Source organism: Aythya fuligula, chromosome 1 (genome assembly GCF_009819795.1).
Source record: "Aythya fuligula isolate bAytFul2 chromosome 1, bAytFul2.pri, whole genome shotgun sequence".
Lineage (NCBI taxonomy): Eukaryota > Metazoa > Chordata > Aves > Anseriformes > Anatidae > Aythya > Aythya fuligula.
The window spans coordinates 102,161,328-102,177,021 of record NC_045559.1 but is presented as its reverse complement, the minus strand read 5'-3'; the positions used below and the strand labels follow the sequence as shown (position 1 = coordinate 102,177,021).

Genomic DNA, 15,694 nt, shown 5'->3' with positions numbered 1-15,694 from the left:
ATCTTACTCACTTACAGTAGTCTCCTGAGGTTTAATTTAATGCTGATTGCCAAGTACATTTTAATTCTAGAAAGGACTCACTTATTACTCACTTTTCTCTGTAATTTGTTATGATTATTGCCAACTAAATAAATAATCCGGAAGATATCTTGGTTGCTGCCCTACTTTATAGATGAGGAAATTCAGTGTCCTGCAGCATGTAGGAAGGCATTGTTCAAGTCAGATTTAGAATTTTTGACCTCCTGATTTCCATTTCTTTGCTCAGGTTATAAAGCCTAAACCAGTCAGTTAAGAATAGGTTTGTAACAGTTTAAACAAAGCTGAAAATGCTTTTCCAGAGTTAAAGCATAGGATACCCCCCTCACTAGCAGATGTGCTTTTTGTCCATTTTCACTTGATTTTTGTTGTTTATTCAGTTCATCTAACTGCCTCTTGCTAAAGGTAAGAACTACTGAAAAAGAGATTTCTATTTCTATAAAATAAATGAAGAATTAAATTTTCTTGTATAAAGCTCATCACCCACAGTCTGTAAAGTAATTTCTTACCTTAAATGCCACTTTCTTTGTGTGAAATAATTTTCCACATAGTGAAGATTTTTAGAACTTTTCTTTCCTACAGTTATTTATAATTCACAACCTAGGATTTGCCTGGCAGATTAATATAAGCTTCAAGGAACCTATTTACAAGTGTCTCTTTCCAAAAAGTGACTCATAACTCACAGTATTATGACCAGTCTATTGTCAGCCCCTGTAAATAATTCTTCCTCTTGTTTGGGTGATAAAGTAGTTCCATGATAAAGTTAAAAAGTTTATTAAATGCAGTTCTACAGATATTGCCTTTAACTCCCCACATTATCTTTTTAATTATATTGGTGTTCATATATTTCAAAAATATCATCAACTAAATGTTTAATGACTGAGGTTTGCTTCTCATCCAATAAAGATAAATGGCAGTCTATTTAAAGGTGTCACACTTGCTGTGTAGTTTGTGATTCCATTTCGAAAATGAGCTTTTCTAGACTTGACTTTTTAAAAATGTCAGTTATACTATTTTTAGAAAATAATTTGGAAGAGTTGGAAGTTTTTTGCAAGATCAAAATGAATAGCCCTGGTAAAGGCAAAGTACAGCCAAGGGGTAGTGGCAGCTTTCTGCTGGATTAAATTTTACATGCAGTGTTACTTCTGAGGCCTACCTCTAAAAATCAATTTTGCTGCAGTTAGGCTTTTCCTCTGGATCAGACGTTTGTCACAGTTCAGTATCCATTCATCTCCTACCTCTTTGGCCTTGTGAAAGTAACAAATGGAATTCTGTTTGGCTGCGTCTGGAAAAGATGAGCAGCGATTTGGGTTCTTTCATATCTGTAAGAAGAAGCTGAGCACTGGAATAATTGACCTGTCAAGAAGCAGGCAAGGTGTTCTCCACAAGCCAGCAGCAAGGGAAATGAGAAAACGGCTTTAAAAATGTTATTTTTCAATGTGGTCTATTTAATAACTGCAGCAGTGTCAGACAAGTGGCTTAATTTATATCATGGTGCCAGCTTAGAGTGATATTATCATAGAAAGAGGAAGCAAAAGTGTTATATACATATGTGTGCCTCCACATACAAAGAAAGAGCTAAATAGAATTTGTTCATTTTCACTTCTTTCATCCTTGCTCTAAAGACAGATTATGTTTCTTTTGCTTATATCCACTATTTTAAATCTTCTAGAATAACTTTGTGGAGTGGTATTTGTTCTGCCTATTGTTTGTCACCACAAAAATACGACAGTTGGTAATGGAGGTCGCCTTAGTTTTTATCAGTTGCTGTCTTGCAACAGCAATCAATTCCTGCTTGCCTTAGTGCAGCTCTTAAAGTGATACTTTCAGCCACAATCATCAGTTGTGATTTTAATTTTGCTTCAAACTTAGCACGTATCCTCCAAAAACAAATAGAAACCACACACTGGTAGAATGTTAGCTAGAATATTCGTGCAGTTTAAATGCAAAGACAAATCATTACAGTGTGCTTTTCTTTACATGTTAGAGTAAGGTATTCATTTTACATATACCTCTTTCTCTCTCTGTCTTCCTAAGTATGTGTATATAAGAAATTATATTTCTGAATGTCCTCTGTAAAGATGAGAGTAAATACATATCAGCAAGATGTTACACTGTAATTAAAAAAATAAATGAATTATAGTGTTGTTTTGCTATTTTTGTTTATTATTTTCATTTAAAATGTTCTAATTAATATTGTGCACACATTTATTCATGGTTTGTTGTTGCTGAATATCTTTAAGGTATTTTAAAAGTGTTTGTTTGTTTGTTTGTTACTCTTTGCCTAATTATTTCACTTGCCATAAAATTCACAATGCAACTTTAACTTCACCAATTTCATGCTTTGCACAATGGCAAGGAGTCACCTGTCCATGTTTTGCTTGAGCTAGCTAAGAGTCAAATTGTCTATGACAGAGCTCCATTTCTTCTTGCCAGAACTCTGTTTCTAACTAGCACTATTTGCTTTGCAGTTGAACTTGCATCTGAAAATGTTGTCGTCAATATGTGCAGCCTCAAAAGAGTCATGCCTGTGTCATTTTTCTCCAGAATATTTGTTCTTATGTAATCTTGTATAGTTCCTCCTCCCCACCTCTGATACCATAGTTTTAAATTGTATAATTATTGCAAAAAAATACTCCTGCCCTTCAGGGTTACCAGAGATTTGAGCTCAGCTCCTTGAGCCTGTGCCAGGTCAAGTACTGAGAACTGTCCGAAGTGGGAACATAGCCAGTGTCAAAGAGAAAAAAAATAAGGAAAACTGGAAAGACTCAGGAAAGTCTAGTATTCTTGATATCTGTGGCTGCAGTTGTGTTAAACCTGCCAGACAGTAATACAAAGATGCCAGTGACTTTGTCTGCTTTTCAGAGAAGTATGGTCCAAAAATGTTCACATATTCAGGAGCATCTATTAAAGATAAGACTACAGTGCCCTCAGAATGTAGCAGTTAAGAGTCTTCTCTGGATAGGAAAACTTAAGACTAGGGAACTGGAGTTGGGGAGCCACACAACACGAGGTGCCTAAAACCAGAGGACTATTTAAATTTGAAGTTGAGATGGGGAGAGTGGAAAATATTTTAGGTTCTGATAAAAGGTCTACTGTTATTCTTCAACACAAGCTTCCATATTTCATATTGAATACATTAAGTTTGTATTAAAGGTGGTGACAAATTCATGGGAGAAAAATTCAGTAGTTATTAAATAAAATGTCACCATGGAACAGGAATTCTCTGAGCAACAGGCCACAAGGAGTTGCAAAACTCTCCTGGAGAACTATCATTATATGCTCACTTTATTAGTCCACACTTTCCTGGCATTTTTCTGTTATGTTGTGTTTGTTTGTTTGTTTGTTTTGAAGACTGGGTAAATGGACCTGGATAGATGGACTAGATGGATCATAGGACCAAGTCAGTGCAGATGTTGTTATTATTTCCCTCCCAGAGACATACTGTAATATGACACACTCAACTTTGGTGACAGCTTGTCACTGCAGTGGAGTTTCAGTGCTTGCTTCAAAGTAAGGGGGGAAAGAGTGAAGCTGAAGAAGTTTTAATATCTTGGACTGGCCGAGGAGGGACATGTGCCTTTGCTGTGGCATACCTATGGTGGGAGAGCCCCCGCGTGGATGCAGCAGATGCTCACAGAGGGGACATTTTAATACCTATCAGACTTGCAGCACCGCTTTCCAAACATGTCCTAAGCCAACAAAAGCACCCTGCTGTTGGTATAGCTGCAAGAAGGGCTTTGTTAGCATACCTCTGATCACTAACAGCTATGATTTTTTTTTTCCACACTTCTAGCAAGTGAGTGTAGTGGGGCTGACAAACAATTGCCTGACAGATACGGCCTTGATGTGCAGTGGCCACTGTGAATGGTTGAATTGTATGGGACTCAGGAGAAAGAAAGATTTGCCTGGGGAAAAGAGGACATAAGTATATATCTGACCTAATTCACCATCTCCCCTGTTCACTGGCATTTGGTGTAAAGCCCCAGTTTAACCCTTTTCTGCCTAGGAACTGAGAAGCTTTATGCTTAAATGCTTTATGTTGAGTTAATGTCCTCTTGGAGTACAAAAAAAAAAAAAAAAGTAAACAAAAATTCTTAAACATCTGCTCACAATAGTGTTAGATGACATCAGGAAAAAACAATCAAAGGACTCTTCAGGGCAGGTGATGCAGTCTCACATTATGACTTAGTTGACATATACATAGATAACTATGTATTATGGAAAATAAATGAGAGTGTGAGAGAGCGGTTGTGGGGTTTAGCTGCCCAGCACAGTAAAACCACCACAGAGAATAATTCTAATGCAAGCTTAAGAAATGCTAAATCTAAATAAAAGAGGAATTATCTGTATTGACTCTCCATTGCCACAAATTCTGCATTTTCATTCAGTGCAATGCTTCTCTTCAGAAAGGCATTTTTCAAAATTGTCAGTGCCTAACAAAATGTGCATACCTACACCTGCAGGCAGTGTAAACTGTATGTATTCTCTTCTTGCACTTACACAGTTTCAGCAAAATTTGTGCTCTAGGAAATGTATTAATGTCTTGCTTCTGTTTGTTCCCTCTGTTTGGTGCAGCTCCAAGTGCCCCTCCTCAATCTGTTACTGTCCTGACAGTTGGAAACCACAACAGCACAAGCATCAGCATCTCCTGGGATCCTCCCCCTCCAGATCACCAAAATGGAGTCATCCAGGAGTACAAGGTAGAAAGGATCTGTACTGAGAGGGATGTGTGTTTAAGGAAAAAGCCTGTTTGAATTAGAGAACAACAGCACTGTTTATGGATTTAGATTCTGACAGCATTTATTGCCACCCATATAATTATATGGAGAAAGAGGACTGAGTGCTTATGGATATTTATTTATTTATTTATTTTTAATTTAAGCAGCACTACTATTACATTAAAAGCAAAAATAACATGAGCTAGATCTGGAAAAGAGTTGTAGATGGCAGATAGGTTAAAGAGCCTTTATTTCTTCCTTTTCCCTGCTCTGGAAAGAGAATGGTTGTTTTTTTTTTTTTTATTATTATTATTATTTATTTTTTATTTTTACTTAGGGGTTATCTACGCCCAGGACAGGTGGTGGAGCCTTTTTCTTAGAGTGTCTTCACTCTGGCATGAAAACTGGCAGGAAAGATACTGCTCCTTTCCACTGCAAACATGCTAATGTTGACACTTCAAGGTCAAAGTCAAGGACTATGGCTCTGGGAGAATAGAAGTCTTCTTCCAATGACTATCACTGTCAAGATTCAAAACTTAAAGTACTAGGTTGTTTGCTCTGAGGAACAGGTTGTATATGCAGTTTGTTACTTGGCTGCTTCCTGCATTGGCTGTCTCCTCTCCTCCTTTGTCACTATGATGTCTCAAATTATCCATTGCTTATTTATCACCTTACATTTTGTAATGGTCTGTAATTCCTCATTAGGCTCGCTTTTGCACAAGTGTTTTTCACAACATGGAAACATTGCAGTGTGTTATTGGTGGTGCTGGGGAACGCTATGGAGAAAATGATCAAGCTAGATTCAGCATTGTCACAGGCTTGCAACTGTGGAACACACAGTTTGGTAAATATATTCATGTTGGCAGGCTAGTATACCGAATGTGAAATTTTTAATTGAAATAGGGCAGGGTAGCTTCCTTGACAATCCTGCGAAGGGTAGAAATATTAGCTTTTTGAGATGCAGGTGATTGTTTTACATAGGAAGATATAATGTACTCTTCCTGATGTATCTTGAGGGAACACAGCATAAAGAAGGGAGAAAGTGCTTAGCTTTTAAATCAACTAATGTTTCAACATCTTATAGCTTATCATTTGGTCTGAGGGATGCAGTAAATGCTCACAGTATTTATGTTTAGCTTAGCATTTCTTTTGTTTTGCTTTTAGTCAATATTAAAATTTATTAATCCCAATATTCTATTGATCTCATTTTCATATCAATTAATAATTATCTTTTGCCTTAATTCATCTTGATACTGACTCCACTATAAGTCAATATTAACTATCAAGGGCTTACAGACAAACAAGTAAAACAATCTTAAACCACAAAATATGTTGATATGAAACGAAGTTGGATGATGGTTAGTAAAAGCAACATTCCATGTGAATGCTCAAGCATATAGGCTGTTTATAAAAATGGCTGGAGTCACTACCTATTACATCCCTTCTGTGTTAGATTAGGTGGCTGCTTAATTAGTGTGCTGGCTATGGTAAATCTAATGCAAAGAGTCTAACACTTCCTTTAGTATAAAATGGCTGCTGAGGTTTCACAGGACATTTACTAACAAATTGAATGTAAGTCTGTTGATTCCAGTTCGATCATGAGAATGCCTGTAAATTCATTTATGAATTCAATACCTTTAATTAGGAGCATCTCATAGCTACCATGACCTAAGACCAGGACAGACAAGGACTGAAAGAATGAATTGCAATAGTCTCTCACCCTAATGCATTCAGCCCTGCAAATAAGATCCACACAAGCTTAGGAGAATTAGAGTTTCTTTTATCCTCCAAGTATTCTCAATACTTCAGAGAAAAGAGATGAGGTTTGACAAAAAACTGAGAAGGGTCAAAAATAAGGGTAAAAAAATAACGATTTTTATAATTTTTATAATGATGCTTAGACGCATCAGTTGGTTGCTGATAGTGGTTCCACCAGCAGTGCTTTCTTCTGCGATTATAATTATGTAGTGTACATATGATACCTTTATGCATTGATTTTCTTGAGTGAAGTGGTAGCAAATGCTTTCTTTAATAATACACAAGCAGTATGTGGAGATAACATTAACTAAAGAATCCCTTTTTCCTGTTCTCAGGAAAAGCCTATGGATGAATGCAAGAGATAGAACATCACTCTGAAATGATACACAATTCTCATAAAAAATGTGAATTCAGATTAGAAATTATTTTGTTATATTTCTTTAATTAGAAAATAATTGAGTCAGGAACTGTTTTCTGAAAAATATAATCACAACAGTGACAATAAAAGGTTGTTTTTTACTTACTTCACTTTAGAAATTTCATGTCCCCCTGTTTTGTAGCAAAATGAAGTTGAAATTTTGAAAGTTTTTTTTTGTCTTTAGTACTTTACAATGCATTCTATTAGTTGTTTTCCTTTTGCTGCTGGAAAGTAAGGATGAATAAAACTGATTTTTTTTTTTAAGGAAAGATCTGCCAGTAATCATACAGCTGAACAAGATTTCAATTAATGTATAAAGCATTTTTTTCATTCAGATGATTCTGTTCTGTGCTTCCAAGTGTACCATGGAACTGCACTCCTTTGAGAGTCAGAGTCCAGAGTGGTGTTTGTAAACAGTCTTTGCAGTTTACTTGATTTTATGCTAATCTGGGTTAGTTTCCTGAGCTAAAGCATCCCCATTCCAGCTGCTCCTGGATAGTAGCATTGTTTAAAAGTCCAAAGTACAAAATAGTGATTGTTATGCAATACCTTGATATGTCATATCTATGAGCTATTGTTTATGAGTATGAAGAAGGTCATAGTTTTAACACCTCAACTTTTGTCCCAGATCTGGTGCCTAGGTAATGAGACTCGATTTCATATCAACAAAACAGTAGATGCAGCCATTCGGTCTGTAGTAATAGGTGGCCTATACCCAGGTATTCAGTACCGTGTGGAAGTTGCTGCAAGCACCAGTGCAGGTGTGGGAGTAAAAAGTGAGCCACAACCCATAATAATTGGTAAGTAAATTGTCTATTCTGTTGTTTTGTTTTATTTATTTGTTTGTTTTGACTTTCAGAAATGCTCTCATAAATCACTTCTGGAAACAAAAATCCATGGAGCAGAAGACATTTAAATTGAGCTAGGTGGTTAGCTTTTAACATCCCACTGCCTGTTGATGTTTTGTCTTGATTTGTGCAGATTTCACACAGCCAGTACTGTGAACTAGTTCTTTCTTTGCTGAGACATTATAGAAAATGCAGTGTACCTAATGAAACTGATTTAATATTTTTTAAATTAATTTACCACTTTTGCAGCTTGACAGATTTATGGAACTAGCAGCTAGAGCTCCCTTTTTCTCCTCTTCAGATGACTGTAATATTGCTTTACTCACAGTGTTGCTGCCTAAGGCAATATTTACAGTTAGCTTTCTGAACATATGAAGTCAATGTTTCTCAGGTATCCCAAGCAGACACGTTTCCTCTGACAAAGAATGAGTAGCCTGTAGTTCAAATGCAGTGCAAAGGTAGTATTAGCATCTCTGCCTTTAAATGACTGTTTCTTATTAGTGGTTTCCATGCTGGATTAATTTCCTGACCCAAGGGAAACACAGATTCTGTTTCTTCTGAGATTATTCTCAAATATGAAATATAAAGTCAGGAACAATATGGGAAAGGTAAGAATAGGAAAAGTAACTGTATTTAGCAAAACTGAATTGGGCTATGCACAGCAACACCCCTTCGGAATGCATAGTGCAGGAATTTTGTTGCTTTCATCTGTATGATCTAATTTAGTTATTGCTTAAATAGGCTTTTGTTTGCTTGTTTGTGGGTCTGTTGATATTAATTATTTTCTTTCTAGAAAGTGTTAACAACACAATTTCCCAAACATGGACATTTCTATTATTTGTAGTCATTTAGAAAAGGCCAACCCGTTAGAGTTGCTTAAATGTTTAATGATATTCAGGTTCCATGTGTATCAAAGTAGAGATATTCTAGCTTTGGATATATTGTCACTGGCAGAAGAAATACAAGATTGCATTGGTTTTAGAAAGAGTCAGTCACAGAAACTCTAAAGAAAGGAGGGGGAAAAGGGTTTTCTAAAAGCAAGAATTTGATTTTTGAAAATACAAGAAACCTGTCTTCTAGTAGGCCTGAATTTTGGACCTCTGTGTAAATAGCTTATGCTGTGAGATTGATCTGTCATTGCACTTGCTTTGAGCAGGGCTTTTCTTATTTCCCTTACTGAGAGGGTTCCATCCAGCTACACCCTACACACGTTGGGCTTGTTCCAGCAAAGTACTTAAGTGCGTTTCAGTTTGGGCATGTGAGTAGTCTTGTGTCACTTAACCTGTTGTGAGTTAAATTTACACTAAAGTGCTTTCTTGGGTGATTGCCAGAATGCTCAGCTCCACATCTGGATGCAGCCCTTCATCTTGTCTTTTTCCTTAAAAAAAAAAAAAAAAAGACTAATATAATCAAGTGTTAATTATGGGGAGATCTGTATTGTTACATGAAGGAGGAAAGGGACGCTAGGTTGCAAAGGAATATACGTAAGGAAGAAAAAAAGGTTTTGGCATTTAGAGACCATGTAAGTTTTGCATTGCTAAACTTAATGATTTATTTATCCCTTTAATGATCCCAGAATGTCTGCTCCAACAAGTCTCTGGTAGCATCTTTACACATTTAAGAGTCCTTTACTTGAAAAGCAGAAGAGAGTCTTTTCTGTTTGGGTTGCTTTTCTGCTCTCATTTCTGTTTTCCCTTTGGGAAGCGCAAAGCTAGATGTAGTTGTTATTATATGGTATGTATCTCACTTTTCTTTAGGTTCTGTTTTCCTGTTGCTTATGAGCCATAGTTGCTGGCAGTTATTTCTCAGACTATCAATTCACTTGATAAAGGTAGTAGTGTTTAAGTGACACAATTTCTGGAAAATTTGAGTTGGTTGTCTGTCAATGTTTGACTGAGAATCAGGAACATAAAATAAGAAAATGAAATTTTTAGGGAAACTTAAAAAAAAAAAAAATTCTGACATGTAAGAAGTTAAGATATTCTTAAATACAGGATATGTTCTTCTAAGAATTTATTCTGAAAGTAACTGATTTTCACCATGGATAATCAACTACTGATTTCCCAAACCAAGTCTAAATAACAGGCTAATGAAAATCCAAACAAGATTTTCATTAAAGAGGAGAACATGGAGTTGTAGAAAATATATTATTTCTTTAATTAGGAGTCATGTCACAGTTACTGGAATTCCATGCCCGTACTTCAAGCCTGATGTTGAAAAATGTTATGGAAGACTCAGAGGGAATCAAGAATAACATTTTTAGCATCACTATTGATATGCTGAAAAATTTTGCTTGGAATATCAGAAATAGAATTGAAGATAACAGCAATATTGGTTAACGGTAGAGCTATTATTTCTCTTCATCAGTTCATCACAGGCCTGTTCATTCTTACATTCCATCATTGGCATAATAATATGAGGAACAGCTGCAAACTTTCACAGTAATAGGTACAATCGAATCTGATGTGTCTAATTAATTTTTAGTCCGACAAATTAGTTTTGTTCTTCATTACTCTCCAATGGGAGGAAGACATTATATTTCATTATGTTTTTGTCTTCAGGAACAATGGAGCGTTACAGGTCACACACTTCCCTTGTCTATGTTCTAATTAGTTGAACTGACAGCATTGTTACAGAAACACCTGCAGTATATGAAATAGTACACCGTTACCTTGGATGACATATATATTACTTCTGATTAAATATTATATAAAGAAATACAAAATTAATGTAATTTGTTTTCCAAAACCACAACAATTCTATTAATTTTATGAACCGTCAGTGGGTAATGCTCATCCATATCCATTTATTTTTCAGTCACTGAATTCAGAAAGCATATGTTATTTTGACATTTAAATGAATTATTACTTTTGCACTCATAATTGGTAGGCACTGAAGGGCAAGAACAATCAGCTAGACTGCAAACTTCAGAAGGTAATTTTGAGACAGGTTGAACCTTCCCCCAAAAGAGAGGGAGAGTTGAAAGTCCAGTGAATGCTCTCCTCAGGCAAACCTCTCTGCAGTTTGTTCTCACATTCTCTATCCCCAGAAGTCTGCTTTCTGACCATAGAGAAAATACTGGATCTATAGCACCAGGATATTTTGGAGGCTTTTGCTGGAAGCAGTTGTTTTTTTCTGGAACCCAGGAATGTCTGCTCCTATATCTGTTGTATCTGAAGCACCTTCCCCATCCCCACTTCCCACGACAGTGTGACTGTCTCCAAAGCAGTGTGGATGTTACCTGTTTCCTCACCGTCCTGCTGCTCTTATCTTGCCTCCAAAGGGCACAGAAATTAACTGAAAGTTAATGGCAATTAGAGCAACATCAACTCCCATGCTGATTTCTACTAGAAAATCAATTGTGTGCTTAGAAGAGCATGCCTCTTTCTATTAGTTTTAGTCTTCAGCACTTCCCCTTTTAGCACTGGGGTGCACCTGTGGGTTGTTTCCATGGGCAACAAAAAAAAGGGAAAATCTGACAAAGGAGCCGCCACTGCCTCCCAGCTTTTCCTTGTCACTGGCACTTGCTGAGTTACTGTGAATTGTATCGTTTTTTTGACTGTGTCAAGGAAAAATAGGAAAACTTGGGAAAGGAGAGCTGAAGCTAACAGACCTTGAGACCCATAAAGCTTACCTGCATGACCCAGTATAAACTGGTACAAGGTGAAGGCTTTTTCTCAGTTAGCAGGCATAGTGTGACAGCATCCTTCTGTGGGACCTGTTTTGTTTGTGGTAAGCCTGCTTTGTTTCTTCAGCAGAACTACTGAAAGCAAGCCAAGCTCTAGCATGGTTTCAGCAGTTTGTTTGCAAAAGCAGACGGTCATCATTACTAAATATTGACATGGTGATGAAAGAGAGAAAGCTTAATAAAATCACAGAGATCATTAACAGAGTTATAGCAATGTAATGCAGTGCATTACATTTCTTCCTGAGTAACTGAAGCCAGCTCTGAGCTTAGCAGAGGACCTAACCCTGTGTCTTTGCTTGGGCAGCACCATTTTGAGGCTGATGCAGGTGCAGGCAGGGAAGGCATGGGCAACCTGACATGCTCTGGGACAGGTTCGCATTCGCAACCTTTCAGATTTAAACTGTTGAATCCCATGAAGAACCATCTGTAGAAATAAAGCCAAAAGTGTCAGACTTTGCTCTCTCTTATCTACTTTAGCAAAGGACTTCTGTTTGCTTTCGACTGAAGCTGCTGTGCTGACACAGCAACTGCTTTGCTTAAAGAAAGGAGCGGTAAATTTAGCCACTGCTGACTTACAGAAGAGGAATACATAACATACATTTTGACAGCAAGGCATAATGCTACAATACTTATAATAATTGGCTCTGAATGATCATTTCAATGTTTTATTACTGTATTCAACTACTTTTATGTATGTGATAGACTCATAATTGAGAATCACAGTATTTTTTTGTCTCAGTAGAGTAGGTACCCTTGCAGCTTGAAATCTTTTTTCTGCATGCATACAGGCATCTGATAGTATTTCATATGGATTTCAAGGACCGAGCTATATAAATGCATTTATCAGAAATGATGGACAATTTCTTCACCGCTTTCAAAAATGTAGATGTGGGCAGTTTATATAAAATACAGTAGAACCAAGATTCATATTTTTTGAAAAAAAAAAAAATATGTTCCACATTTCTTGGTTGTAAAAATAACCATTTTTGACACGGAGGTTTTGGAAGTAGAAAAGTGCCAACCCTGGAACAATGTTTTAGCATTTCCTGAATTTCTTTCTACATTTTTACGAGCATTTGTTTTCAAGCCGGACACCAAGCTTTTCCTTTTGGAAAAGTTCCCTTTTAGAGGAAGAGGGAGAAAAAACAAACAAACAAACAAAAAAATAAGTGGGAACATCTACTGAAATTTACAGTTTTCTAAGATACTAGACAAAATTAAGATACTATATAGTTATTTTTGATGCATGTCACTTTAATTGATATTCCACATGTCATAATTATTTCTTACAGGTTGATGTTAAGGATTGTTCATGCCTATTCTGGGTGAAAAAATAACATCTGTTCCTGTGATTTAGTGCTTACAGTTACTTAAGCTATTTTCTGCTTTGTGTCAAAATCAGTGTGCTTAAGATTCATTTGGATTGCGTTCACCATGAACTAATTGCTGGGAAATGCATTTTTGCTTCAATTAAACATACATACATTGTATTATTTATTTTAATTTTGAATCTCTAACATAAAGAAAAAGATGAGTTAAGATCTTTTGGCATGCTGACAATAATAAAAGAAGGAACTGCTTTTTGATACTGTAGCAAGTCTTACATCGGATTTCTCATTTGATTAGTTGCTTGGGTGGGTTTTTTTGAGTTGTTTTTTTTACGATCCATTCTCTCATCATTATATTCTTCCTATAATAATAAACAAACAAGAAAAAACCCCACATGTATTAAAAAAAAAAAAAAAAGAAAAAAAGGATACCTCTGGACTGGCATCTGTTAAATTATTTGGGAGAGTGCTATAAAGCCATCTTTTCAAATACATTCTGGCAAGATTGCAATAGACTGTGGATTTTCTTACTAGAAGCATTGGTTTTCAGGTGTGCATTAATACTTAGTAAACCTGTGGATACGTCTTTTGAGGTGCATTAATGTTTTTTTTGTTGTTCTGTTTTGGTTTGTAATTTTTATTATCAGTAGCTGGTTCCTGTTTGAGTTACAGAATCCATAATAACAATGTCCTGTCAACTTTCTTTTGTGCAGGAGGTCGTAACGAAGTTGTCATCACTGAAAATAACAACAGCATAACAGAGCAAATCACTGATGTTGTCAAACAGCCTGCCTTTATAGCTGGCATCGGTGGTGCATGTTGGGTAATTCTGATGGGTTTCAGCATCTGGTTGTACTGGCGCAGAAAGAAGAGGAAGGGGCTCAGTAATTATGCTGGTAAGAACAGTAACTATTTATTACCATCTCATTAGGTTCCATCATGAAGAGAACAGGTGCAGTTAAACCTACTTAAAAAACATGTTAAACTTATAGCAGAGGTGGCCCGGGTGAATTTTGTATGCTTGTTTTAAATGTATGCTGTGAAAATGCTGGTGTATGAGAAGCTTTAAATGCATTGCTCGGTACAACATTTCATCATTACCATAAGACAGTTTTTATTTTTACATCTCCAGCATCACATAAAAAGGTACAAATAGGATTAATCCTTCCTCACAAGGCACTTTGACAGTGGTTCAGCTCCATTTATGTGCTCAGAAGTGAGTTACACTAGACCTTTATGAGGAAGGTCAAAAAGAGTATTTGGTATCCTTCTTCATTCCCGTGCATCTCCATGTCTTTGAAGCCATGGGAAATAAACTGAGGTACTTAATCAGTGACTCCATATCTATAACCACTGGAGAAGAAAATGACGTATCAGGGAAGTGTGGTCAAAATTTACCTATGGCAGAAGCCATAAAAAGTTTTGATGGAGGGGGAACACTTTGGAATGCCCTTGCAATGTGTTCAGTTTTGTGCCAAATGTGTTGTTCCACTTACAAATTAGCTTTTGAAAATTACATTCAGAAAAATAAATTTACCAAATTAAAAGGCTTTTTGCCTCCCCCAAACTATCTGTTTTCTATATTGTTCTGTGCTTCAGGATTCTTATGTAGTTTTAGGAAGTCAGGTGAATATAGGATTACAATAAAATGGGTTGCTATGAAGCCTAATTTAACATGAAAAAGCTGTTTGTCAAATATTGGAGTAGTTTCTATTGTTGTGCTTATATAATACATTTAAAAAGAGAAAACATTTCCTGTTTGAGCAGGATTTGCACAGTTGAGAACACAGCATATTTGATGTTGACATTATATGAGACTAAATTTGCGCTACTGCTCTACAATTTACAAGTTGTCACGTGCCAGCCAGAAAACACAGGTTCCCTAGGTGTCTAAACATCTCAATACCTTGCTCCTGTCAAAACAAACCAGCAACGTTCATTCCCTGCTCCCAACCGAACAGTTCTGTGCCTCCTCACCTTGGTGTTAGCTATCACCAGTGTCCTCAATGTCCTGACTAGACTCACTAAACCACGAGGAAACTGTTCATGGTTCTAGAGTTTCTTGGGGGGGGGGGAGGAGGAGGAGAGACAGGGGGATGGGGAGGGGACTTCAATCCTTCTTGTTCTTACCCCAGCTGAATTAGTTTTCCGCTGGCTTATTGAAATGAAACAACCCAAGAAGAGATCAGACAAGCACCAAAGTCAGCACAGTGGAAACAGGGAGAAGAGAGACCTGTTCAATGGCAGCAGCTCTTAGATATATTCAGCTTCTGTGGAACCTCACCTTGCATGACCGTGTGGCCTGTATCATTCATAGGTTATGCTTTTTGATGAAGTGTTTTTAATTTCCTTTAACAGTAATTACCTTTAGTCTCTGAGACATGGTGTAAATTGATGAACTAATATATATCACACATGCCAATACATGTGCTGATGTGAAATACCAGTTTAGATACCAAGATTTTTCATATTAAGGGAGAGTTGTACTGCTATTCCTCTTAGGAAGCAGTCATAGAACCATAGAGTGGCCTGGGTTGGAAGGGACCTCAAAGGTCATCTAGTTCCAACCCTCCTGCCGTACGCAGAGACACCACCCACTAGATCAGGTTGCTCAGGGCCTCATCTAACATGGTATTGAACACCTCCAGGGATAGGGCATCTACAACCTCTCTGGGCAACCTGTTCCCGTGCCTTACCACCCTCCGAGTGAAGAATTTCGTCCTAACCTCTAATATAAATCTCACCTCTTTTAGTTTAAAACCATTCCCCCTCATCCTGTCAATATCTAATTGAGCAAAGAGTTGCTCTCCGTCTTTTTTAAAAGTCCCCTTCAATTACTGAAACATTGCAATGAGGTGACCTTGGAGCCTTCACGTCTGTAGGCTGAACATCCCCAG

General features: G+C 36.9%; 1 protein-coding gene across 10 annotated transcripts in view; it reads left to right on the top strand.

The window, feature by feature from the left end:
* The window catches only part of ROBO2 (roundabout guidance receptor 2), a 1,102,980-nt gene that overhangs the window by 1,028,069 nt on the left and 59,217 nt on the right, over window positions 1-15,694 (top strand). For all 10 annotated transcript variants that reach the window (XM_032182831.1, XM_032182822.1, XM_032182879.1 and 7 more), the window contains 3 exons: window positions 4,615-4,739; window positions 7,562-7,733; window positions 13,511-13,693. In XM_032182831.1, coding sequence (XP_032038722.1) covers window positions 4,615-4,739; window positions 7,562-7,733; window positions 13,511-13,693 — 480 coding nt within the window. The remainder of the gene's footprint in view (window positions 1-4,614; window positions 4,740-7,561; window positions 7,734-13,510; window positions 13,694-15,694) is intronic.